Source organism: Sparus aurata, chromosome 10 (assembly GCF_900880675.1).
Source record: "Sparus aurata chromosome 10, fSpaAur1.1, whole genome shotgun sequence".
NCBI lineage: Eukaryota > Metazoa > Chordata > Actinopteri > Spariformes > Sparidae > Sparus > Sparus aurata.
The window spans coordinates 18137149-18163010 of NC_044196.1; the positions used below are offsets into that span (position 1 = coordinate 18137149).

General features: G+C 43.8%; 1 protein-coding gene across 3 annotated transcripts in view; it reads right to left on the reverse strand.

Annotated features, from left to right (window-relative positions):
• Window positions 1-25862, reverse strand: part of svep1 (sushi, von Willebrand factor type A, EGF and pentraxin domain containing 1) — a 91000-nt gene that overhangs the window by 11810 nt on the left and 53328 nt on the right. For all 3 annotated transcript variants that reach the window (XM_030430052.1, XM_030430051.1, XM_030430053.1), the window contains 32 exons: window positions 25609-25803; window positions 21745-21863; window positions 21397-21526; window positions 19517-19624; window positions 16519-16650; window positions 15959-16150; window positions 15709-15830; window positions 15514-15619; window positions 15218-15421; window positions 14852-15085; window positions 14552-14713; window positions 14302-14463; window positions 13767-13928; window positions 12803-12891; window positions 12026-12122; window positions 11786-11899; window positions 11413-11526; window positions 11028-11229; window positions 10680-10837; window positions 9930-10128; window positions 9238-9413; window positions 8923-9047; window positions 8679-8808; window positions 8141-8311; window positions 7800-7973; window positions 7567-7686; window positions 7289-7465; window positions 4933-5017; window positions 4628-4819; window positions 4038-4205; window positions 3009-3681; window positions 69-2788 (listed from right to left, as the gene is read on the reverse strand). In XM_030430052.1, the coding sequence (XP_030285912.1) occupies window positions 69-2788; window positions 3009-3681; window positions 4038-4205; window positions 4628-4819; window positions 4933-5017; window positions 7289-7465; window positions 7567-7686; window positions 7800-7973; window positions 8141-8311; window positions 8679-8808; window positions 8923-9047; window positions 9238-9413; window positions 9930-10128; window positions 10680-10837; window positions 11028-11229; window positions 11413-11526; window positions 11786-11899; window positions 12026-12122; window positions 12803-12891; window positions 13767-13928; window positions 14302-14463; window positions 14552-14713; window positions 14852-15085; window positions 15218-15421; window positions 15514-15619; window positions 15709-15830; window positions 15959-16150; window positions 16519-16650; window positions 19517-19624; window positions 21397-21526; window positions 21745-21863; window positions 25609-25803 (7912 nt within the window). The remainder of the gene's footprint in view (window positions 1-68; window positions 2789-3008; window positions 3682-4037; window positions 4206-4627; window positions 4820-4932; window positions 5018-7288; window positions 7466-7566; window positions 7687-7799; window positions 7974-8140; window positions 8312-8678; window positions 8809-8922; window positions 9048-9237; window positions 9414-9929; window positions 10129-10679; window positions 10838-11027; window positions 11230-11412; window positions 11527-11785; window positions 11900-12025; window positions 12123-12802; window positions 12892-13766; window positions 13929-14301; window positions 14464-14551; window positions 14714-14851; window positions 15086-15217; window positions 15422-15513; window positions 15620-15708; window positions 15831-15958; window positions 16151-16518; window positions 16651-19516; window positions 19625-21396; window positions 21527-21744; window positions 21864-25608; window positions 25804-25862) is intronic.

Sequence of the window (25862 nt, forward strand, 5' to 3'; positions counted from 1 at the left end):
AAATGTATTATCATTTAATGTGTAAATAATGTTTTAACTCAACTGACAGCAATAATGAAAGTGTTTACCTGTACGTGATTTGATTTGGGAAGGTGAAGGTGTCTCCCACCACCTGAGCGTGAGCTACAGCTGGAGGTTTTCCACAGCTCACAGGCTCACAGCTGATCCTGGGTTCCCCCCACCTGCCATCTCTCCCACAGGAGAGGTGTGGATACCCCCTTGGCTGGTAGCCGGGCCGACACCTGTATATAACTGTGTCTAAGAAGGTGGCAGAGCCGCCCTGCTGGACAGCGTTGGGGACTGTAGGCGGGGCGGCACTGCACCTTCCCCGGCCACACATAGGCACACCGGGGCTCCACACCCCTCCCTTCTCACAGACAGCCTGGGGGGGACCCAGCAGCCTGTAGCCTTCATCACACTGGAAGTTGAGTCGGTCTCCGCAGGCGCGGTCGCGCCCAACAACCACCCCGAATTTCAGCATGGGGAGGGGACAGACACATGGCCGGCACTGGGGCACAGCTCCTAACCAGAAGCCCTCAGCAGAGCAGCGCAGGATGGGATCCCCGACTACCTCATAGCCATCGAAGCAGACGTACTCCACCACGTCATCGTAGTTGAAGCTAGAGCCATTGAGGAAGCCGTGACTGATGTCCTCAGGTGGATCACAGCTTATGATATCACAGCGTGGTGCAGGTTTGTCCCAAAGTCCGTCTGACTGACAAATACGTGTAGGCTCTCCATTAAGTGTGTATCCCTCATCACATTCGTACTTTACCTTGCTGTTCAAGCCAAGCTCTGACCCCAGCACATGCCCGTTGGGTATTGCTGAGGGTTTGCCACAGCGGACAGGTACACAGGTGGGAGACTCGTGACTCCACGTGCCGTCAGCCTGACAAACGCTGACAGATTTCCCTTTTATGAGGAAACCAGGCTGACATATTAATTCTATTTCATTATTATAGCTGTACACCTCTCCTTTAAAAGTTATATCATTAGGGACTTTAGGAGGACCACAATACACTGGGTCACAAAAAGGCTTCTGCCCACTCCACTTTCCATCCACTTGGCATGTGATTGTGTCACTACCCTTTAGGACAAATCCAGGACTACACTCATAGTGGAGGACCTCAGGATACACATGAGCAACTCCATGAGTTGTACCATTAGCGATAGCACCTGGGTCACCACAGGAAACAGGCCGACAAACTGGTGCGTCCTTAGTCCACAGTCGGCCTGATACACACTGCCTCACAGCCTCCCCCTCCAGCTCATATCCCTCCTTGCATGTATACCTGACCATACTGCCGAGAGAGGTATCAGTCACGTTCACCCAACCGTGCACTGGACTGGGTGGTGTTTCACACTCTGCAGGGACACAGGACGGGGCCGTCCCGTTCCAGCCTCCGTCCTCCTGGCACACCAACCTGGTGGGGCTGGTGAGGTCATAACCTTTGTGGCACCGATACTCAATTAACGTCCCTTGAAGGAAGCTCAAGTCCATAGGTGAGGCTAATGTTCCAGAAGCAGTATCGGATCCTTCGCCTTGCCCTGTCGCCCTCACATATTCTCCAAAGTCAATGTGAGGAGGCAGGCCGCAGTCTGAGGGCACGCAGACAGGAACGGAACTAGACCAGCCGAACTCCTCGCATGTCAGATGGTCATGGCCGACTAGCTGGAAGCCAGGGAAGCAGCTGTAGAAAATGGTGACACCAAAACTGTGATCCTGGCCCTCTACGAACCCATTTTCAATTGGCTGGGGTGGGGTGCAAGATATCTGCACGCAAGCAGGTGGCTCCATGTCCCACTCCCCACTGGCCTGGCACTTAATTGTCTCTGGGCCTTGTAGACGATAACCCCGACGACAGGAGTAGGTGGCACTGTGACCAAACTGGAGTTTTGTATAAGCTTCTTTCCCATTGACTATCCGTTTAGGGATCGAGCATTCAATTGGGCGACAAGAAGGAACCCCTCCAATCCAGAGTCCCTTCTCTCCACAGAGGACAGTAGAGTTACCTGCTAAATTATAGCCAGTCTTACAGGTGTACAGTGCTTTGCTGAGGTACATCAGACCCTGGACATCAACGATACCGTTAGAAATCTCCACAGGCTGAGGGCATTCAACCGGAATACACTCTGGGTGAGGCTCGCTCCACTGCCCGCTGGCTAGGCAGGACACAGACTCCTCTTTTCTTAAAGTAAAGCCATCCATGCATGTGTAGCTCACGACAGAGCTGAAAGGGAACGGAGGAGAGGAAGATGAGGGGCCACCGAATGACACTTCAGGCAGCGGGCCGCAAAACACTTGCTTACACACTGGAAAGGTGTCGTTCCACTCCTGGGACATGGTGCAGCGGAGGATCCGGGCCCCCTCGAGGACGTAGCCATCCTCGCAGGATAACTCCACAGTTCCAGATTCAGAGTCCAGGCCCTTCAGAACCAGGTGGTTCTCCTCAAGGGGTGGCTCTGGACACTGTACCGGTGAGCAACGTGGACGCCGCGTCTTATCCCACTTTCCATACTTCAGGCAAGTCCAGATGGCGTCCCCAGCCAGCTCATAACCCTCATCGCAGACATACTGCACTTTTCGGCCCACCTGGAAGTCAGACCCCCTGTAATGTCCGTGGACAATGTCAGGAGGAGGGTCGCAAGTCAGAAGAACACAGCTGGGAGGTTCAATGTTGGACCACTGCCGGTTGGCTTGGCAAACTCGCTCTGGGCGGCCGACCAGTCTGTATCCTGCGTTACAGGCGTATGTCACCTTGCTGTTGAAGGTGAATCGACCTCTGCCCTGTAGGGGAATAAACATCAGGGATATGTCATAAAACATGTATTTAGTCACTCATTTACACAATATGAAATATGAAAATGTGAAGGTGGTTCACTTTTTGCAACCTGAAGTAAGATTTTTTTAGAAATATGTCCAATTAGGACTGAAGCACAAAGTCCTTTCCAGGAAGGAAAAGGATAAATATGTACAGTGTGTATTAATTCTGATGTTTGTGGCTAACCTGGATGTATCCATTTTTGAGCGACGGAGGAGGGAGGCAGGTCACAGGTACACAAGTAGGCAGAATTCCTCCCCACTCTCCATTAGCCTTGCAGGTCCTCCTCTTCTCCCCTCGGATCAGGAAGCCTTTATCGCAGCTGTATGCCACCACAGCTCCAAAACTGTAGTTCGATCCGCTCACATAGCCCCGATCGATGCTCTCGGGCCTGGAGCACCTCACTGGCACACAGCCAATATCGTATGGCGAGGGCTCCCACTCTCCTCCCATCAGACACCTCAGTGTGGCTGTGGTGTTGAGCATGAAGCCCTCCTCACATTTATAGCTCACTTCAGTGTTGCTGGCGTATTTGGGTTTGTTGACCGAATCTAAAATCGCATTGGGCAGCTCTGGTGGACGCAGGCAGAAGTTGGCGATGCAGCGGGGGGGCTCCGTGCCATCAGGGGGCGCCCACAGACCCTGAGCATTACACACCATCTTAGAGTTGTTGCCGGCAGTGTATCCGTCAGTGCAGTAGTAGTTAGCGGTGTCTCCGAATAGCTGGTGGCTCTCGTAGGGCTCGGCGTGGTCGATGGCAGGCGGGGGGCCACAGGAGCGCGGGACACACTGGGCAGAGCTTTCACTCCATTGGCCGTTTGGCAGACATTCTCTGGTCTCTGGGCCAATCAGAGTGTAGCTGTGAAGAAGACACAAAAAGGGATAATCAGGAGGTTTTCTTACAGCAAATGTAAAATCTCTAAGATCGCAAGATCCTCACGTGCTCAGTGACCTTCTGGTACCACTAGTTGTGACATCACAACCTTATAAAAATCCTGATGACTTGTTTAAAGGCACATTTTTTTCTAAATACATAGTAGGGATTTCTCTGAGTGTTTTGACACTCCTACAGTATTTAGATAGACCCTAGACCCGCTAGGAAATCTCACTTTAAAGAATTTTAGACCTTATAATATGACATCCTTGTTTTTAACATGTGCTAGTTTTCATCGATAAAAAAAGTGTAATAACTTTGTAGACTTCAACCACATTTACCCTTCTTTGCAGACATAGTGCACCTTGTTTCCCAGTTCATAGTTCTCCCCTACGGTCACGGCATCTCTCAGGGTCGGCGGCTCGCTGCACAGGACGCTCACACAGCGGGGGACGGGCCTGCTCCACTCCCCTGTCGCTTCACAAACCACCTCCATGGAGCCCTGTGGTCTTCGCACCAACACACTACTTAGTTTACACCACTCACACCACTACAATTAAAGTGTCACAGAGATTAATAGACTACGACTTGTGAACACAACTGAATCATACAGAGTTTAAAATGTCAGTAACTTCATCGTGCTGATCAAACAGAATCAGAGATGAGAGAGTCTTTAAACTTAAATTAATTTAACAAAGGTTTAAAACAAATCTTAAAGCTCCTGTGCATTTTTCTGTTTTTGTTACGGCTACAGCACAGTACCGTTTTGCACCGTTGCATTTTACTTCATAACATAACAGCGCATCAAATCAATTTCATCCTTACTTTATCGTGTAAAGCAGCAGTCACAAAAACAACTAAATTCATTGATAAAATTGGCATCGACTCAATCAAAGGATCAACAGTGCAGCAGGTGGTCATTCATCCATACCTGTATCCCTCAGCACAAGTATATGTGACAGTTGACTGGTACGTGTTGGTGTTGACGGTGTAGTCGGCGTTGGCGACAGTTGGAAGTCCACCGCAGGTGACTGGGTGACAGACAGGCGGCCTCCCGCTCCACGTCAGACTTGCTAGACACTGGAAATCGTAGGGGATCTGAGGCAGGTAGCCCTTCATGCAGCTGTGGTGAATAAAACCAGAGTGAGCTCGACGAGAATCTCCAAGCTTGTCATGTTTAACTTGTTTTCTACTGTCAGCTTAACAACACGGTGTTGCAGGGGATGCAAATGATACCTGAAAGTCACCTTGCTTCCATAGGTGAAGTTGTCTCCCTTCATGATGGTGTTCTCTGGGACGGTTGGTGTCGGACAGGAGAGAGCTAGAGTGCAACATCACGGACATGATTAGTGTCTGCCGTCTTCCACTGAAAACATAATACGATTGACTAAATGCAAGTGTAGCTACATTAACCCTCAGAGCAAAGAACTTCTACACACATTTCCATGAGGAGGGAAAGGGAAGGATAACATGAAAGTGTTATTGATTAAATGCAGATTCAATTTTGGCAATGACTTCGTGCTCCATTACGGAGGCACACAGGAAAGTATATTAATGGATAGAAGCCAAATGCATTAGTGCATGAATGTGTACTTCAGTGATTAAATATTCCACGAATCGACTATATAGCACCTTTTAAAACAAGAGTTACCTAAAGCAAGATAGTCAGAGAAAGAGATAATATCACAGCTGGTTAAAGTGGAGCAAGACTACATTAAAGGATAAGTTCATGAAAAAATTAAAATTCAGTCATTACCTACTCAGCCTCATGCCAATGGAAAGTCAGGTTAGTTTTTTGTTTTTTTTTTATTCTAAAACAACTCCCCATATACTTCAGTTTTTTGGATGAACTTATCCTTTAAGCTAAAATTAAGATAAATTTAAAACAAGACAAAATATGCAATAATACAAATGATATATATAGAATAAATGCAAATCAAAATAAGTACCAATAAAAATAATAAGAACAAATAATAAATAAAAAGATGAAAAGGGCTTAAGGTCTCAAACCCAGCTAGAGATACATCATCACTTTAATAAGGTTCCTTCGGAGCCACAGATGACATTATACGACATGTTTCACAAGCTGAATAGCGCTTCTCATGACCGCCCGGGTCAAAAATCTAAATGAAACCACCATTTATTTTTCCAAAGGACTTCACATAGCTGCTTATTATATTTCAGATGAAGCGCTGAGTCTCTTTTAACGGTAATCACTTCACTTTCAGTATGACTGTCAACAGCTGACAGGGGCCGAGCGTAACATGTTGGCACAGTCTGCAGGCGCTGAGTAAGTCAGTTCCCCTTTTCTCTATCAGGAAGAAAGTGGCTGAGAGCCAATCGAGGTGCTGCGGTGGTCAGGCCTTTCAGCCCACCGCACAGTTGAAGACAAAACGACAGCTGCATATTTAATCACTCCCTCACAGTACTGCGTAATGTGTGTTACTGGAAAGTGTAAGTGCGTGTATGTCTATACTAATTATTTTTGTGTGTGTTCATTATTATGCTGACTGCTGTGTTTAATTTGTCTGCTACTCAGATCCTATTGGCTCTTAGGGATAGGGAATTGGGAAACTCTGTATTCTGAACAAATAAACAGCAGTTTCATTACTCTAATGGTTATTGTCCACTGAGCTGCTAAGTATTTAAGTGTGCGACTACCATTAAGTAAAGAAAAAACAGTACAGCTTTACAAATGTGGTTGCTGTGAATAGTTGCTTTATGGGAAACAGGATATAAAACAACTGTGTCTCCGGTCTGTTATTTTGTGGTCACACCACATTTAAGGGGAAGTGATTTTACATTATTAATCAGACTACTAGCTTGTCATGAAGCCTGCTACGTGATTAAACCCGTATTTTACACATGATACAAGAGGAAATATATATCGAGTTCTGTATCAACCTTCTACACATTTAAAGGATAAGACAATACCTGGTTGTCTGTGGCTCTCAACCAAAGCTCAGGGTTGCAGTCTTTCTGTAGAAGTGAAGTTCTTTTGCAAACCTTACTCAAACAGGAGTAAAAGGTGTATTTGTTGTGGACTGTTATCAGCAACAGATTACTATATTTTGGAAAGTGCCAGCATCCTGTCAGTTCTGTCTCCCTTTATGTGTTTTCTGGGTTTTTGGGGGTTTCTTCTGTTAGTTTGCTTTTGGTCTTTTTACTGGGAATTTGTGACAATGAAAAAGTGTCTAACAATCAGCTGTGTCATCCTTGCTACACTGTGTGTACAGCGACTTCTCAAACAAGGAAAGTGGATCCCTCTTGTGGTCGAAGCTGATGGAGATAAGGTTGAGAAGACAGCAGGAGATTTGGTAGGTTGTTCTGACAGGATCTAATAAAAGTGATTAATCCCAGAGACGCTAAACCAACTGCTAATAGTAATAAACACATATAGAATCTGACACTTGACATCTAATTGTAGTTTAGCTCCGTCAGCATTGCTACACACTCTTTGAGAGAAGCCATGCATGCAACCTAAATATAGTTCAGATACATTTTAGGAGCATCAATCACCTAACATGCCAGAGGACCTTAATATATAGTACAGCTGCTGAACTGTGATGACATGACCACTCCAACCCCTCACCTCTGCAGTATGGGACTGCATCGTCCCAGCTTCCCGTCTCCAGGCACCGGAGGCGAGTGGAGCCGACCAGCTCATAGCCGTTCTGGCAGCCAAAAACAACCTCGCCGCCCATCAGAAAGTTGCTGCCGTCTCTGTGACCGAAGTCTGGAGACCCGGGGTTCTGACACTTTACCGGCTCTGGATTAGACACATGATAAATCGCAACAAATGGGTTTAAATGTTCACAGATAAAATTGGTTCACCAAGTGTCTTTATAGCATTTCATAAATCTTCATTACCTGTGCAGTTCTTGCCGTCTCCACTGTACGGGTGGGTACATGTGCAGGTGTAGGAGCCCTCTGTGTTCTGACAACTAGCGTGTTCATCACAGTCAGATCCCAGAGCACACTCATCCACATCTGAACAAACACAAACACACACACAAAATGCACACAAGAAGTTTTTTTTTTTTACATGTCAATTTTTCTTTCCTTTGTATCACTGATGAAAACAATGTTCTCTTATGTCTTACCGAGACAAGCTGGTGGATTTCCACCCCACTTTCCACTGTTGGCACAGTGCACTTTGGTGTCTCCCAGCAGGTAAAAGCCGGCGTTACACTGATAGACCACAGAGCTGCCGGCATGAAAGTCCGACCCCTGAAACAGGCCGTTCTCCAGAGAATGAGGAGGCCCACAGGACACTCCTGTGACACACAAACAGGACAGGGGAATATTATCAAGGATCTCGCACTGTTTTTTTTTTTCTTTTTTTTAATCTTCATTGCTGACAAAATGTGTTTTTGTTTGAAACACCCTTTCAGGTTAACAGACAGATCAAATAATCAGAGAGCGGTTTGCGTCTATGCCTTACGTTCACAGCTTGGCAGAGGGTGGCTCCACTCTCCTTTATTTTGGCACTGCAGCACCGGCTCCCCCAGCAGGTAAAAGCCGGGATCGCAGGACAGCTGGACCTGGGCGCCGGGGCTCACCTCCACAGTGGACGCATGCAGGTGGGGCACTGCATGCTCCAGCTTGGGGCAATCTGGAGAGCCCGGGAAAGGTTTTCAGTGTTGGATTTTGATGGAAGAATACAAAGACATTGATAATTTGTAGTTTATTGGCATTTATTGATAAATAGGTGCACAAATGGACTGGCAATGTCATCTAAAAGAGTTCAAAAGGCATGTTTTTCTCACAAATATGTTTATTAAGTTTTGACAGATGCATAAAATACAAGTGCACAGCTTGACACAGAACAAGCAACTGAACGCATACACATCTATGCCATTTTCTCTCCCCCAAACACCCACCCCATCTTCCAAAAGGCATGTTTTAATGTTTGATTCAACCCTTTAAGACCCAGACTACTGTTGTTTGGGGTCTACAAATATTTGTGAAGCGTCTCTTACCAGCACAGAAAATGCTGTTGAGGTTTACTTTGACTCGTCCAACCACTCCAGTGAGGAAGTCTGGCCAGGCAAGAACATTCCCTCTGTGGGTAACATGAGAGTCTGGACAACTGCTGGCCAAGACCTTAATCTACAGTCAAGAGGAGGGGACAGCATTCACAATAATATCCCTGTTTTATGATGGTAGGCTTTAGAATCCTATACAGTGAATTTTAAGCATTAAAGAGTAAGTTACTACATGTACCTGTTGAGGTGTGAGAACACGATCCCAGATGTTGAGTTGGCTGATAGAGCCGACGAAGGATTCAACAGGGTTGAAGCCCTCGCCCCTCTGATCCTGGTCCTGACCAAGTACCAGTGCGCCACCACCTACAGGACACATGTTAAAGGTCAGAGGTTAACCAACACTCACAGAGATATCATTCTCCTTTTCTACTGCGTTACTGTATTTACATAAAAGAATATGAGTCTTGTACAATGGAGATTTGTTCAGATACAAACACATCCAACATTAATTTGTGATGGCAGAGAGGAGAGCAGGTCGAGGATAGCACTACACCTGGGATAGTGGTGCCGACTGACAGGCCTTTGCCTCCGTCTGAGGGCTTCCCATTGATGTAGATTCTCCAGTCGCCATCCCAGCTCCTCCAGGACACCCCGATGTGGTACCATAGACCCGTATTCACCGCAGGACAGTCAGTGATCCGCTCTTTACCGTTTACATACAGCACCCACCTATAAAGGAGGGAGAACAACAGAAAGAGGGAAAAATGGTCAAAGAGGATTGAATAAAGACAGGGTTCGCACACATTTTTCAAGGTCAAATTCAAGCACTTTTCAAGCACTTTTAAGGGTCATTTTTAAGATTTTCCAGCACCTTATTGCTGGGGTAAAATACGTATCTAAAGGAATATATATACTTGTGATTTTTTTTCTTCACTTTTTATAACAATTATGTAAATTGTATTATGCTGTAAACTTCTAAAATTATATTTCATAATAGCAAAAACTTCAGAAATTAATTATCCAGTCTGATCCCAATTTTGAGAAAGCCACAGAGTTATAATGTCAAGCACTTTCAAGCACTTAAACTAAAATCCAAGCACTTTTCAGACCTTGAAAACACAACATTGAAATTCAAGCACTTTCAAGGATTTCAAGCACCCGTACGAACCCTGAAAGAAGACAGGAAGGATAATACTTAGTGCACATTCACTGTATGAAATAAGACATTGTATTTGCATCACTGACCCGTTGTAGTCTATGAGAAGGAAAGCGTTGTCGCTGCCCTCCACCGCGTAGGAGATAGGTGTGCCATAATTTATGGTATCCGATGACCTCATCCAAAAGGTGCAGGTGATCTCTGTCAGCGCTGGCATCACTCCATCCATCATTACGTAACCATGGATACCAGACACCTCAAAGTCCAGGTTGAAGGCAGAGGACATCTCTGATAGGACAGAAAATCGTTCACATTCATAAAACAATAATAAATCAGTTAATTCAATCAATGCTGTTACTGCTTTATTAAGACTGGTCTTGTCCGTGTTTTTTTCTTTTTAAGGAATATTTTTATTGCAGGTTATTGGTGGCTACAGTCCACATTGGTGTATAAAAGCAATCTTATTTTCCATTTGTCTTCCAACAACAACATTACAGCTGCACATAAAAGAACATAAAATTGTAATAATTTGGCACATTTCGTACACATAAATGAGAAGGGTAGCTTAAAACCAAGACCAATAGAACAAATTGGTTTTCCTTCTTTAATCAATGACAATTTACTGAATAAAAAGTTAGCTGAGCGATTGTGGTTGGTTTCTGACTTTTTCATCTTAACTTAGATTTTTGTGTGGGAAAACTGCCACTAAATATACTTAAAACAGGGTAGAAGTCTTAATTTTTATGGCTGTCTCACGAGGTCTTTCCCTTAAATTGAATCTCTCTTTCCTCAACCTCTTCTATAGTTGCCATGGTGATGTGTCATCTGTCCTATAGTACCTGTCTCACACCTGGTTCCGTTGAACCCAGGAAGGCAGCGGCAGGTGTAGGAGCCCAGACCGTCCAGGCAGCTGGCGCCGTTAATACAAGGGTTGGGGTCGCACTCGTCCACGTCGACCTCACACAGGTGACCACGGTAGCCGTCCACACACTGACACCTGAGAGAGGGAGGGAGGACACGGTACAATACCACTAACAGGTACACACCACTGGTCGGGAAATTATCTAATCTAAAGTGTAGATGTATATCAAAATCCTTGTGTTGTAGTTACATCATAACACAGGTAAAGGACGAATAATAGGTTGGTACAAACAGTAAAGAGCTTTCCCCATCAAGTTCTTTTTTACCTGAAATTGTTAACAGCGTCCAGACACGAGCCTCCATTCAGACAGGGGGCGCTTAAACACTCATCGATGTTCACCTCGCAGCGATCCCCTGAGAAACCGACGGCACAGTTACAAGTGTAGCCGCCCGTCAGGTCCTCACACAAACCTTCGTTCAGACAGGGGTTGGAGAGGCACTCGTTTATTTCCAGCTCACAGTGAGATCCTGCAGTAATGTGGAAGGACAGGCAGGAGAACAGCTGCATTTATAAAGTAGAAACTTAATATAATCTAACTATCCGCAAGAATATCTATTTGACAATATGTGATAAGTTTGACTGCTGTTCCAACTGTCTGACAGGGACAGCGATGGCTAGAATAAAAATGTAACCCAGTCCCGTTATCTAACCTGTGAAGCCATCAGCACAGCTGCAGGTGAACTTGTTGACCTCGTCCACACACACACCTTCATTCAGACAGGGGGACGAGGCACACTCGTTCACCTCCGCCTCACACAGAGAGCCTGAGACAAAAGATAAGAGTCAAACAGAGATAGAGAAGAAGCACAAACACTCTGTGCCAAAATAACAAGAGCTCTTTGTACATGAAAAGTTAATCATTTGAGCTAACGGCATTGATTTGACAAATGCTGATGGAAGCAAGAATACATATTTGGTTTAAGATGAATCAAGTAATGTCAAATAACGGAGCTTTGCAATTTATAGCTGCATAAAATGTATTGTAATGTACAAGACTTTGTTTTACCCTCAATGGTCCCTTACCTAAAAATCCAGGCTTGCACTGACAATCAAACTCTCCCATACCATCCCTACACAGGCCTCCATTTTGACACGGAGTGGAGTCACACTCATCTATGTCAACCTCACACTTGGCACCTGAAATATCAGAGGCTCGATTAAATACGCGTCATAACAGAGTCACACCCAACACAGCTGTGGGTGAGATGGCTGTCAGCTCCCTCAAATGATCATCTTATTGCCGCTGTCTAAAAAGAGGTTTACCTGTGAACCCAGGCATACAGGTGCACACGTATCCCGCCCCAACCTCCTCACACGTGCCTTTATTCTGACAGGGATTCAGGAAGCACTCATGGAAAACCTGCAGGAACAGCCAATCAGATAATCCTGTCACAGTGTGAAACTCTCGATTGAATCACTGCTTCAATCTAAGGCTCAGAAATTGCGATTCAAACATTCGAAACACAGTTTTTTAATGGTAAATTTCCTTTACTGATGATGGCATTATTGGTGTGATTATATAAAGGGAATGGAGTAAATGTGAGTTTTCAAAAGTGTAATAGCAGCACAGATGATGACACAAATTCATCCTCTTGGATGAAATGAAGTACCACTAATTAATTGCTCATTTTACTGTAAAACAAGAGGACTTTATAAATGCGGTGTTAAGAGATACTGCAATCATCATCATCGAGTTACATTAAGTTTTCCTCTATCTATAACATGTGTAATAGGGTCATGAAGCTGTTTGTTTGTTTGCCTCATTAATTCCAAGGTCTTGTGCTTTGCGGTTCTTATGCTGTTTAATTCTTTGTCTTAGATTGAGCTGAGTGTAATTTAAAATATATTTCAGTTGGAGGATTAGGGAATGTGGGAATGTAGTCTGTAAAATTCAACATATGATTTGTATACAGGTTTAATCTGGAAATGAACAGATTTTCCCCCCAAAAAACAAAGGGGTGTTCTTTGTTGCATCTTGGATATTTGAAACCATAATTATGGTAAATTATCATAAATAATCAAAGATAAGAAAAAACTAACCTGGCTGCTTGCTTGGTAGTCTTCATGGACCTCCACCTCTGGAGCTGCTGTCACACTCTCCTCTTTAGGAAGAAAACTGGAGCCAAAACCTGACAATGACATCCAGAGAAAATCCCGGCAATGTAAAGTGAGACAACTCGGAAAAACCCAGCATGGATCTTTCCCCTTGCCACCAGACTGGCAGACGGTTGCGATCTGTCTGAACAAAAGCCTGTATTCTTACTGAAAACTGGCAGCGCGTCCCATCCACTGTTCATTCCCACACTTCAGACATGCACTGTTATTCATTTCCACTCTGCAGCAGCGCAATAAAAGTCATATTATTTCCATTTCCCCCTGATCTCGTGCAGTAAGTCCTTTTCCAATTGGATTGAGCTGTCACAACATAGATCAGACGCCGCAAAAACTGTAGCAGTATGTTTAGAGAGTGAAGAAAAGCTGTCCCACAGAGCGCCTGACACAGAACAGCTCCTTATAGTTTTCACTTGGCACGTCCTGTAGAAATTTAACATAAGTCACTTTACATGCCAACTCGACACAGCAAAGTGGAGTTTAAAAAGAACTCTGTGAAAATCTGCTCTTTGCCAAAAGCTGCATATGTTGCACACATCGTGATCTAATGCAGAAGCTCCACGTGCAACAAACTAGAAAAGTGTGGTTTCCGTTTTTATTAATAAAGATGTGTTCATTTAAGGTCTTTTCCTCCATCGCAACATATATTTCCTGTTTATAAATTCATATTAGAAATATTCAAATGTCAATCAGATCTGAATTTGCTTGAGAACAAGAAAAGAAATTTGGTGAAGATAATTGACTGCTTTATGTGATAAATTTGACCCGGACAGACGTGATCACTATGTTTCCAATGTATTTAAGAGTTTCCATCTGTAAATAATTTTATAAAGGACTTTAAGATTCTAGATAGTGAACTGATATTGAACTTGTGAGCGTCAGGGACACTTACTGGAGCAGTGCTGTATGGTGGATGCCCCGGTGACAGTGGTGGTTCCATAGAAGGGACAGGAGAGGCAGAAGGAGCGGCCATGTTCAGGCTGGTAGTAGTCTCTAGGACAGGGGTAACAGGGTACCAGACCGGTACGGGAGAAATGACCTGCTGAGCAGGGGACTGAAGAAGAATAGACCAGAAATGAAGAAAAACCAATACAATTTAGGCACATAATGGAGCAGGTGAAGAGTCAGAAGTGGCATTTGCTGGCTGCAATGTGAAACATCTGGGAGCTCCATTTTTTTTAAACGTTGTAGGTTATTTTTGTCTTTCAACTGAGAAACTTAGGTGGCTAAAATTTCCAGATTTATTTTCCAACTTTGAAGGTAAATCATATGAAATATCCAAGGAGGAATTTCTGATATCATCGCACATGAACGCCAAATACTAACAGACACATTTTTCTTACAGGCTGGATTAGTATTTGTTTTTGTAACCTAGCAGCATTTAGAATGACTAAGAATGAGTTAAGGAGAGTGTCAAACTGTATCACCTCCACACTCTGTGTCATCCACCGCTCCTCTGGTGACAGTCGAGGTCTCATCTGGACACACGAGACACTCCCTGGCGCCGAAACCAGGCTGGAAGTGACCCAGCGGGCATGACTCGCAGATCTCCAACCCATTCAGAGAGTGACTACCTGGCTTACACTGCCCTGTAAATACACAGATGTATCACCACATTGTGAAGAATATTCATACACAGAGAAGAGGTTGAGGTCTGACTGTGTGGATGCGTCTTACCTTTGCACTCTGCGACGCTGCGGGAGTGCATGTAGGCCGTGGACGTTCCCTCAGGGCAGGACTTACACTCCAGCTGACCCTCCTGGTCCTGGTAGGCACCCAACCAGCAGCTCGCACACTCGTTATGTTCCAGGGAGAAGTACGTTCCCACCGGACATTGGACTGCGACAGCACATACAATTAATGACTTCCTGGTAAACATACAACTTTTAAAGCGGTATCAAATGTTTGTTAAATTGCCTTGTGTTTTTTTTTTTTTAATTGTTATAAAGGTAAGTTCTATCATCCTGTCATACTCACCACACATCCTGCCTTTGAGCACCGAGCCTGGCCTGCAGGACAGGAAGGCCTTCTTGCTCTCCAGAGATTTGGGATCAGCTACAATCATCTCTGAGGACACGTGAAAACTGGACAGCGGCTGCTTGGCCAGCGTTCGCTTCAGACGGTTGGTGAGCTGCTCCAGCGTCCGCAGCAGTCTCTTCTGATTGGCCACTTCTATTGAGTCGTTCCTTGATATCGGCAGAGGGATGCTTGCTGGGGGAATGGACAAAGTTTAAACGACTGAGAATTATTAACTGCTGGTATTCAAAATAATAAATGCATAATGTGGTCGTTATGCAGATAATAACCTACACAAGCAAAGGTTAATAATCATACTAAAAATACCTGTGATATTGAAAAAGATCTGGATCTTTTGGTCTCTGGTGGGACCGGTGATTTTTCGGTGCCTCTTGGTGCGCTGGTGCGGTTGTATGTTGCCGTCTTGTTGCCGTCTGGCCATCTGCCGGTTGCCTGTGGCAAAGCCTGACTCAAAGTAGGCATAGTCCTGGGCGCCCTGCGGACTCCAGCTGTTGCTCCAACCCCCTGGTGCTGATAAATATTAAACAGGGAGAACTCTAATATATGCACATTCACTCAAAATACAGGTGGGAAATTAGGCAAGGGTGTATTTTGCATCGTACCGATCGAGAATCCATTCTCGTAGTCGTAGTTGTACTCTAGGCAGTGACCCTGTGACAACACCTCCAGCTTGCAGGTGACATCGTCGCTGCTACAGATGTTGGGGAGCTGTGGAGGAGTAGAAACCGAGCAACGTGTGTTTAAGAGCTGATTTACAGCAAATCAGTGTATGTGTGTGCGTATATACAAATCCTCACCATGCCCCCCAGTTTGGATTTGAACTCCCCAGCAAATGACTTGACCAGGTCCACATCGTCACAGCGAGACGCTTTAAACAGCATCTCAAAGGGCTTAAAACCATTGTTTGCTATACGGTTCACTGGGAAAGACAGAAAGGGTTCAGATGAATATAGAATTACATACACATATAGGTATTCAGGTACACTAAAAATGTACCTGTAGTAATACTAATGAGGTAATAAATTGAATATCATGTGCTGCGCTTACCTGAGCAGTCGGGTCTGTCTGAGGAGTAGGGAGGATCCCACACACCATTGTAGGCGCAGAAGTAGCTGTGCACTGACTCCTGAGTGAAGCTGTAGCCTTCTTTACAGTGAAGAGTGCAGTTAACGCCCTCCTCTTCTTCAGAGCAGACGAACTCTCCATTCACTGGGACGTACGGCTGCTCACAGGTCGTCCCTGGGCAAACACATGGTATAAACTACCTCAGTGGTTTGTTCATGCTGGAGCAGAATATTTCATAATACCACCATAAATGCACCATTAGATGAATCTTTACTTATATTCTAATAGACAAATAATGTTTCATGCTGGCCCTTTTAATAGATTTTATCGAGATTGTCGGAGAAATAAAGAATCACACCGAAGGCAATATGACCGACTAAACTAAAATAGAAAAAATGACAAAATCCACTGGAGAGGAAGACAATAAATGGGGCTCATACAATTTAAACATACTGATTTACTCCATTAATAAAAAGTAAAACAGTTACACAAATGACACAAAAAACAATACATTTATCAGACTTAGTCTGCCAGTTCTGTACCTTGCACAGTGATGGTGAGGTTGCATGTGCGGCTGTTTCCTGCTGCATCAGTTGATGTGTACTGGACCAGAGTCTCCCCTACTGGGAACTTTGATCCTGGACTGTGGCTACTGGTCACTGTGAGGCGACCACCTGAGACAGACACACACATTAAAAAAGTTTTAGTTATAGACACAGAGCACTTTTAACGCATATTAACAGTGTTGTGACTGAAAAACAGCACACTGGATGTCCAGTTCAGCTTTTGTCCAGCAAAAGTGAGACAGAGTTAAACAGTTGAGCAATAATGTTGTTGATGTTTTTATTTTACACATATTTGCTTGTAGTGGAACATCATTTTTCCAAGTTAAGAACCTTTTCTTGAGGTTTTTCTTTAAAATTGTTTCTCCAGCTATCCTGCAGAGGGCAGTCTTGTCCTTACTCTATTTTCCAGGATGAAATGAGTCACCCTTAGCAAACCATAGAAGTTATGTTAAACAGCGATATGTTGACATGGGAATGAGTGTCTGGGCATCACATGGCAGCAGAGAAGTCCAACTCTTGGGACTGGAGAGGGAAAATTGTAATAGTCTGGTTGGCCCTAAAAAAAACTGAATGTGAAGAGAGTGATGGATAGAGGCAGTGGTGACGAGAGGAGTGTATGAGTGTGTGTGTTTGCATGTGTTGGATCTGTAGATTGACACAGAGGTCTGTGAACAAAGTGAAAACATCTGCACTGCAAGTGTGAGAGACGGGATTAAAGCACAGGAGGAGAAGGTAGGAAAAGCGAGCGATTGACCTTTTGTTTCACCTCTTCCATTAAACATCGTTCAACGGGGCTGACACACGTCTGGCCTGCTGGAGTCTGGTGTCTCCTGTTATATATAGCCCGTGTGTGTGTTTGTGCATGTTTATGTGTGTGTCTGTCGAGTCTCGACTATATATAGCGCTGGCATCAGGGTGTGGGCCTGGAAAAACAAAACACTGACGTCGAAGCAGCGCTGGGCTGACGTCGTGCGGCCCGAAGCAGCCGCAGCAGCCTGTTATTACAGTGTGTGTATGCTTGTGTGAGAGGCGAGTGTGTGTGTTTGGATGGAGGGTTCACCTCTGCAGACAGGTGGGGAATGAGCATGCTGAGTCCCTGCGTTGAGATGTTAAGTTTGAGGCCTATGTTTATATGAGCGTCCATGCCTGCCTACGTTTCTGTACACACACAAACACATATCTGAGCTGCGTTAATGTTATTCATGTGTATGTGTGTGTGTGTGTGGAGCCAGAGCCAGTGAATTACATGGGCCTGGCTGTGGGCTGGAAGCCTAGAGAAGTCTGGTTTGTTGTCTGTCACCACGGCTGTTTGGGTACGGCTAAAGCGCCAGGAGAAATCCGGGCCAACTCTACGATATTTAGTCTATTTGGCAGAGTGGCCTTGATACTCTCCTTTATAGCAGGATTGGCCCGAACTGCCAAGCATCGGCGGCGTGAGTGTAGCAGAGTGGCCGTGGCTGAAAACAGAGTTTAACAGGTTGTTTATTAAATCCTCGCATAAAACAAAAAGGAGTGAACAAGAAAAATGAGCAACAGTTTTTTTTCTCTGAGCTCAAGATGCATTGTATAAAACTGATTGTTGTGTGATCCAGATTTTTTTTGTAGAGAATGAGCTGCAATAAAAGACTGACTAAGATGAAATCATGCTCATTTATTTTCACTTAAACTGGTTAAAACTCCATTTATAGATTATTTGATGGAAAACAAATTAATCGAAAAACTATTTTGATGATCGTATATTCATTTGAGAAATTTCCAAGCAAAAATGTCAAATATTTGCTGGTTTCAGGTTCTTAATTGTCAGGATTTGCTGCTTTTCTTTTTCATTTATGATACTACAGGAAGAGCGTTGCGTTGTCGACTGTTCTGTTGGACTCTGGGCTCTGGGAAAGCACAAAGAGTATTTTTCACTCAGATTTTATAGACAAAATGATTAATAACAATTCATTCAAATTCAAAATAATCAGCAGAATATTTAATAATAGAGATAATATTAAGTTGCAGTCCTACAGCTGTCAAACACGAGATGACTGTGGTAATCTTAAAAACTATGAAGATCTCATTGCAGCGATGATCAATTTATTTTGGATTAAGCTACAAATCCACATTTAAAGCAGTTAACAGATAGACTTATGCGTAGTTATTAATAAGAACATAACCAGGTTTAACTCTAAAAAACATTGAAAGAGGGTCATTGCACATCCTATAAATTAGGACTTTTTTTTTGGGATATTTACATTTGGCTGTTAATTCTTCTTGTACTTGAAGTTCTTTGAATGCGGTTCTTTTTAGTTGTAATACACTGCAGGATTGCCATTTTACTATTAGTCAAACCTCTGCTGGGCCAACTGGCGAACTGAACGAATATTTTTCCTGTGTGTGTAATGCTGGAGTGTCAACTTCGGTGAGACAGTGATTAATACCCATTGTGCACTGCAGTCACTCTGATCAAGAAACAAAAATAATGATTTGACAAGTAATTCAAAAACATTTAACTCCCAATAGTCAAGCACCGTGTGTGCTCACATAATTAAACAAAAGACTGTGTGAACAACGGATGGAATGAGTGCAACTTCTCACAAAAGAGCTTTTTTTTTTTTTATAGCAAAAACACCTGCTTCACTCTGCTGCCTCCGTCTGTTTTAACATTAATGACATTAACAGACACTGAAACGACTTCATCTGTCCTCAAGTCCCTTTCTCTCTCTATCACTCCCTTAAACACAGACACACAAATGAGGCATTCATGCACACAATTACACATCTCACCATTGGACCATATGTCCAGTGTCTCTCGCCATTATTCACACACACATGAAGTTCCCCTCCTGATCCCCTTTTTCCAGTCTCCCGATGGAAAAGATCCTGTTTAACCATCATCAGCCGAGGAAGAGGGTGGAGTGGAGTGGAACAGAGGAGCAAAAGAATAAACCATCTACGGAGCTGCCGTCTGAGAAACGGCCACCAGACATACCTGAGTTGTCGGAAAACTGTGGCACCTCCCAAACGACCGCCGTCTCCGTGTCGGTGGCCTGGACCGTGGGCGGCGACCTGCACCTGTCAATCACCGGAGGCTCCGTATCTAGAAAGGGTGGAGGACGGCAGGACATTTGTGAACATCTGACATTTTGATAACTGCCTTTTTAGTTCAAGCGAGACTGGGATAAATGATCACGATATTAGAGAAACACAGTCTGGAGCAGATTGCTGCGCCGTGATCCGACTTCTTCGAGTGTCAGAGGGCACCAGTTAGACACATGTCTCTAATAAAAAACCACAACGTTCCACTGCCATAATAACATATGGAAATGTTCACAGCTACCATGCTTGAGGTTTTTCCCCCTGACTGCTGTGATTATTGGGCGGATGACATGGGACACCCCTGTTTTTCACTCTCTCTCTGCATGTGTGGCACCTGCTGAAGAAGCGGATGAACTCCTCAGTTAAATCGCAGCTTTACAGTGAATGACAGAAATAAGCTGCAGCGCAGAGGAAGGTGGATGGAGTAACAAACACCAGCCGTCGGCTCGGCACTGATGGATAGAGGCTGGTCTGTAATTGAGAAGCCACTGGTTTGAAGCTCATAAAGGCTGAAAAATGACTAAGTTGTGCCGCGGATGTCAGCTCAGTAAAATGTTGACTTTTGACCCACATTCATGCTGCAGCTGACTTAAGTGTCTCGACACAAATTTGCTTGCCCTTATATGTGACAGGTCTGTTATTTTCTACTCAGCATAAAGTGGCATGTACAATATCAGACTGCTTTACTAAATGCTGTCGCCTTCAGCTGATTATAATTCTGAAGGACGTCGTCGCCGTGTGTCGAATCCAGTGACTTTTAAGAATGAACAACGGTGTGCTGGTTTCAGTGTTTTTTCCTTGATTTCTCCTTCTTGGCCGGGAACATTTAAGCAGTTTTAATGCGGATCACAAAGTACATATTTGTGGTTTGGAGCGGTGTGTTCAACAACCTACATGTGACTTCTGTTTGAATGCTGAAATAATGCTTAAATATTTTTTTTTATCATTGTATTATTGTTAGTATTTAAAATCTTTTTGTTTATATGTTTTTCTGTTCTTCTACTGTTCTAACTTATTTTTTGGGCTGTTTATGTTTATACTTATTTTATATACAGACTTATCTCTTTGCTGTTATTTATGAGTTTGTACTGTACTGATTTTTTTTGTTTTTTTTACTTTCTACTGATTTGTTTTAACTTTGTATAGACTTCTCTGTACAGCAAGTACAGTCTACCTCTGCATATGAAACATGCTAAATAAAACTGCCTTGCCTTGGATTGGAACTGGTTAGCACTGTCATGAAATCACATCAGTGATCTAGAAACATTTCATACATGTGCAAAGCAGCTCAATTATGTGCACTTGAACCAGCATCAGCAGGGAGAAGAAGAAGGCAAAACAACAGAGAGAAAGCCAAAGAGCTGTCATCACTGTTTTTAGGAAAACGCCTCTCCTCAGTCAGGGAGACGTCTTGTCGCCCTTTTTGATGTCTTTAAAGCCAGTATTAGCTGAATTTTTTTATGTGACTACAGCGTCTGAGACAATCAGACGATCCTAGCTCTCGGCCTATGAATTCTCCAAACTGAGGACACCCACACTCAGGCAATATGATCATCATGGTGCATCAGAATGTGACATTTTTTTCTTTATCTCTGTCAGTTTTCATTCATTTGTTTTAATTGATGGAATACAAGAAAAAGATATGAACAATGTCAACAACAAAATCCTCAAATCTTTCTCTGCTCTTCCCGTCTGTCACTCAAATGAGCCGTGCAAGGCCATATGCAACATACATTGTTTGTGCTGATGCCTTCTGCAGCACAATGAACTCACCAATGACAGTAACAGTGAAGGAGCAGTTGGCCTGGTTCCCAGAGCGGTCGGTAGCAATGTAGGTGATGGTTTCCTTTCCAATGGGGATCAGCTGAGGAGGAGTGTACACTGGCTTTACCTGCACTGCCACCTGGAGGAGGGAGAGACAGTGAAATATGAAGAACTGGATCCAAACTAGACTGTAAGAGTAGTGTCATGATGAGAGAAAACTAAATTTGTCTTTTGTTTTAGCAGATTACGCCCTGAAATGTTATTCAACTTGGGCAGCTAATGAAACATGAAAACTGAAAAATCTTTAATGGGAAAAAAATTTACAGTTGCATCGCTACACTTTGTAAAGTATCCAACCTCTTCTTTAGAGTTGTCGGTGGCGATCGGGACGTTCCAGCTGACGTTAGCGGTGCCTCGCCGCTCATCCGTCTCTGCAACAATATTATCGGGGCACTGGATCCCTGGTGGTTCGGCATCTGACGACACACAGAGAAAAACACAACTATACATTTTAGAGAAGAGGGAGAATCAGTCTGGGTGTTTGAGACTCTGCAAACACTTCATCTCAACACAGCAAATTCAATTAAAATTTTCCATACAGTAAGATTCAGACATTCCAGATGTTCATCCCATCACATCCTGTATACAGTGACCTCAGCCTGCCGCTTGTTATCACTGAGGAAGTAGACGTGTGATGTCATCCGACCCATGACCTCTTTAATCACACACTCATTATTGGTCATTACTGAATCACAGAGAGAGTGCATCACTGTCGGTGTTCCAACAAAACCAAACCCCACTGATGTTCCATTTGCACTCCTATGTGGTTGTAACTGTCCCTTATCTCTCTCCAACCATTAGCTCAGCGACGGACTACAATTGTCAAGAGCACAGGTTAACACAGATAGAAGATAAATGACGTGTGAAACATGATTTAGACCATTGTCAAAACAATTGGACTCATGGAAAAGTAAGCTTCACCTTAGATACATTCCTGATTAGTCCTGATAATCAGTTGATCCAGACTTGTCACTGGTAAATCCAAGTGAATAATTGCTATTGTGTTTTTATCAGTTTTACAAGGTGGAAGCTACCGCCTCCTTTCCTCAGTTATCTCCATCTGTAATGAACTTTCGTAAGCAATACAAACACAATTTTTCCAGGCGTACAGAAATCCTACAAAGAATCCATCATTACATCTTAAGCGGCTACAGTTATGTGCATCATATTATTTACTTTATTTAACCTCTATTTTACCAGGAAGACCCACTGAGATCAAAATCTCTCTTGCAAGAGAGGCCAGAACAAGGTAGCAGTCGCACAGAATCACAACATATTAAAATGAAAGATACAAAACATTATATACAAAAATCTACAACAAAACAAAGGAATGACGATTCCTCTCAGGCAAAAACTGGGGAAAAAAATGATGGATTTAAGGTTGAAAGTGAAACAAACCTCAAGCGAAATGTTGATCTACTGCATTTACTGTTTGATAAAAGCAATTGGGAGAGAAAAAGCGCAGAGATTTGAGAAGCATGGATGCATTTGCAAGCTCCCAAGCGAGCGGAAAAAAGCCTGGCCGCAGAATGCAATGCTCTCACTTTCATTAACGTTATAATCGACCTGCTGCTGAGCAATGCACAGAACCCCTATTAGCTTCAGATGATGGGAAACCCTCTATATATAAAGTCTTAATGTCCGCCAATTTGGCCGATGGCAACTCGTGACCCTTGGATGAAACAGCTTCTTCCATTTTCTCATTCTCCGTACCGCATGTTGCAATAATGTGAAGCCAGCGCACTTCAGTTCACTCGGTTCGAGCCGGCAGTAAATGAGTAAAGCCTCCCAGAGCTGAATCTCCCCATCGATCGGCAGTGGTCATGCCTGTTGCGTTGTGTAAGAGAGTTGCTCCCATCTGGACCTGATGACCGATCCACTTAGGCATCCATCTCTGCTAAACACTAACACACTTAGCTCAGATCGGCTTCATTCATCTTCATAACAACGGAGGGATATTTCGCTTTGGGTGTCATCAACTGAAGTGAGAGGCGAAACAAGCCAGAAGCTCGCTTTCGAACTGGGTAAAACCTTCCTATTTCTTGATCTCCTCACACTGCGGCACCCCCTCTTTCTTCTTTCTATCTCATCAACTTTTAAACACCTCCTTTCTCTCTCCCCTCTCTCCTTCCTTCAACTCATTTGCGCCAGAGGGGATCAGAAAAACCCATCATCTCTCTACCATCCCATTATAAAAACACCTACAGATGACTCATCCTCCCCTCTCACCTCCCTGTCCGCCCCTACCTCTCCGTTGGTTTTCATCTTTATGGCACCTCTTCCTCTACTTAACGACAGCAGTTCCTTCATTAGCAAACTTTCACCGCGAGGAAATGAGGGGATTGAGGACGTTCCGCTGGAGGCAGGCAGGCAGCCGCTCTGCACCACCTGTTTCACCTGCGAGGCATCTGGAGGGCTGCAGTCTATTATAATGATCTCCAGCTCAGTCGGCGCGCGGGGGAGAGCTCGGACATGGTATGGTTTGAGTTAGTGACCCGAGGCCTGCTTAAAAAACGGGGTTAGCTCCATTCTCACCATTCACAAAGCGGAGAAAAATGCAGAGAGGGGGAATAGAGAATGGAAAAGAATCTGCCTCCAAGTTTCCTGCTGTTCTCTTTTTATATCTTTCTCTTTCTCCACGTATTCAGTTAACTTTCTCTTTTGCTCTTTTCACAGTCCTTCTCCTGCTTTGCACATAAACCGACATGGTACAAGTGTCTGTCATTCTAACCCTGTAAAATTAACTGTAGCCTCAGTTAGCGTTACATAACTGGCTGAATCTTGCTGGCAGGTGCAGCCAAGTTTTTTTTGCAATCCATTTATCTCTTTGTTTTATACTTTCTGATTCAAGCCTCGTCTGCAGAAGGGGTTGCTCAACATTTTGGGAAATATGCTTATTCCTGTCCTTGCCAACAGTTAGACAAGGTTCACAAACCATCTTAACTTCAAAATTCAGACCCAATTCCCTTTAAGTTCATTGATCTAACAACACATAGTTTGAGACACGGCTCAAAGTAAATTACTGTTACAACACTGTTAATTTGTATGCTGAGAAACTAGCAGACTTTACAGAGGCTCACAGACAACAATTAAAAAAATGAGGCAGACAGTGGAATGTAGCTTATTTACTAATGTTAAGTATAAACAAGAACATCTGTTTCTATTCTTGCAAAAAATACATAAATCAAAGTACAGTAATTGACCCATGTCTATTTCAAAAAGGTTTTATAGGATTTCAAACTCACACAAATTCTGTGGACTGTCTTAATATCCTAGTTAGAGAAGCTCCACGACATTCTCATGTCTAATGTCACAACTGTGCAGCACGTAACTCTCCATAACTGGTAAATTATATTTTCTATATTTCTCTTCGTTTACAGTAAAAACAAATAACTGGACTTCAGAAGTGTTGGTTGTCTTGACAGGCTAGCTGTTCCCCCTGCTTTAGGTCTCTATGCTAAGCTAATAGCCTCCTGGCTTTAGTTCCAGTTATGAGCGTGGTTTACTCGTCTAAGGAAAAACAGAATGCAGAATTACTTGCAAACAAACTGTGTTTGTGTTCCTGGGTCCATGCAATATTATCCTTTACACAATCATGTGTTTCACAGAGAACTGAACCTCGTCCCATCCTCGCTTTTAAATGACGACCGAATCATGATACATCATCTGTTACCAATGAAACTGTTTACCTGAGGAATGGTACAAACAGGTGTTTCTGATCATTCCACAACTCTCCCAGTCTTTTGTTGCTTCTGTCCCAACTGGTTTGAAACAGTCAGAATAAGCATATACTTACAAAAATCAATGAAGTTTATTTCAACTGGGTAAATATCAAAAAGAAAATGATCACAGTATGTTTAATTTATGTTTCCAAGCTTTTTCTGAATCCGGCTTATAAGAGATAAATAAGCGTATACCCCACTATACCCTACCCAAATTAAATTACCAAACTAACTGGTGAAACATTCCTAACCTGAACTCTTCCATCTGACCTCTGCCTGCTCAAAGCCTTGACATTTGACCAAACGTATTACACATCCTCGTTATGACCCTACAACCAATTTACAGCTGTCCCTGGCCTCTGACCTCAGGAATGAAGGAGGAAACACACACACACACACACACACACACACACACACACACACACACACTGAAGGTTACCTATACAGACGGCTTTTTGGACATTAGCTGTCCAGTTCCCGGAGCCCAGGCACACCGCCTTCCTGTTTCCCTGGAGAGTGTAACCTTGACGGCAGGTGAGCAGGCAAGCGGAGCCCGGCGACACTGCCCTCTTCCCGCAGGCAGGGGGCGACAGCAATATGTTCCTCAGGGTCCCGATGGGGGGACAGCGCACCTCTAGGGACAGAGTGGGAGAAAAACCAAGAGATGAATCTGACATCTGATAGAAGTTTATT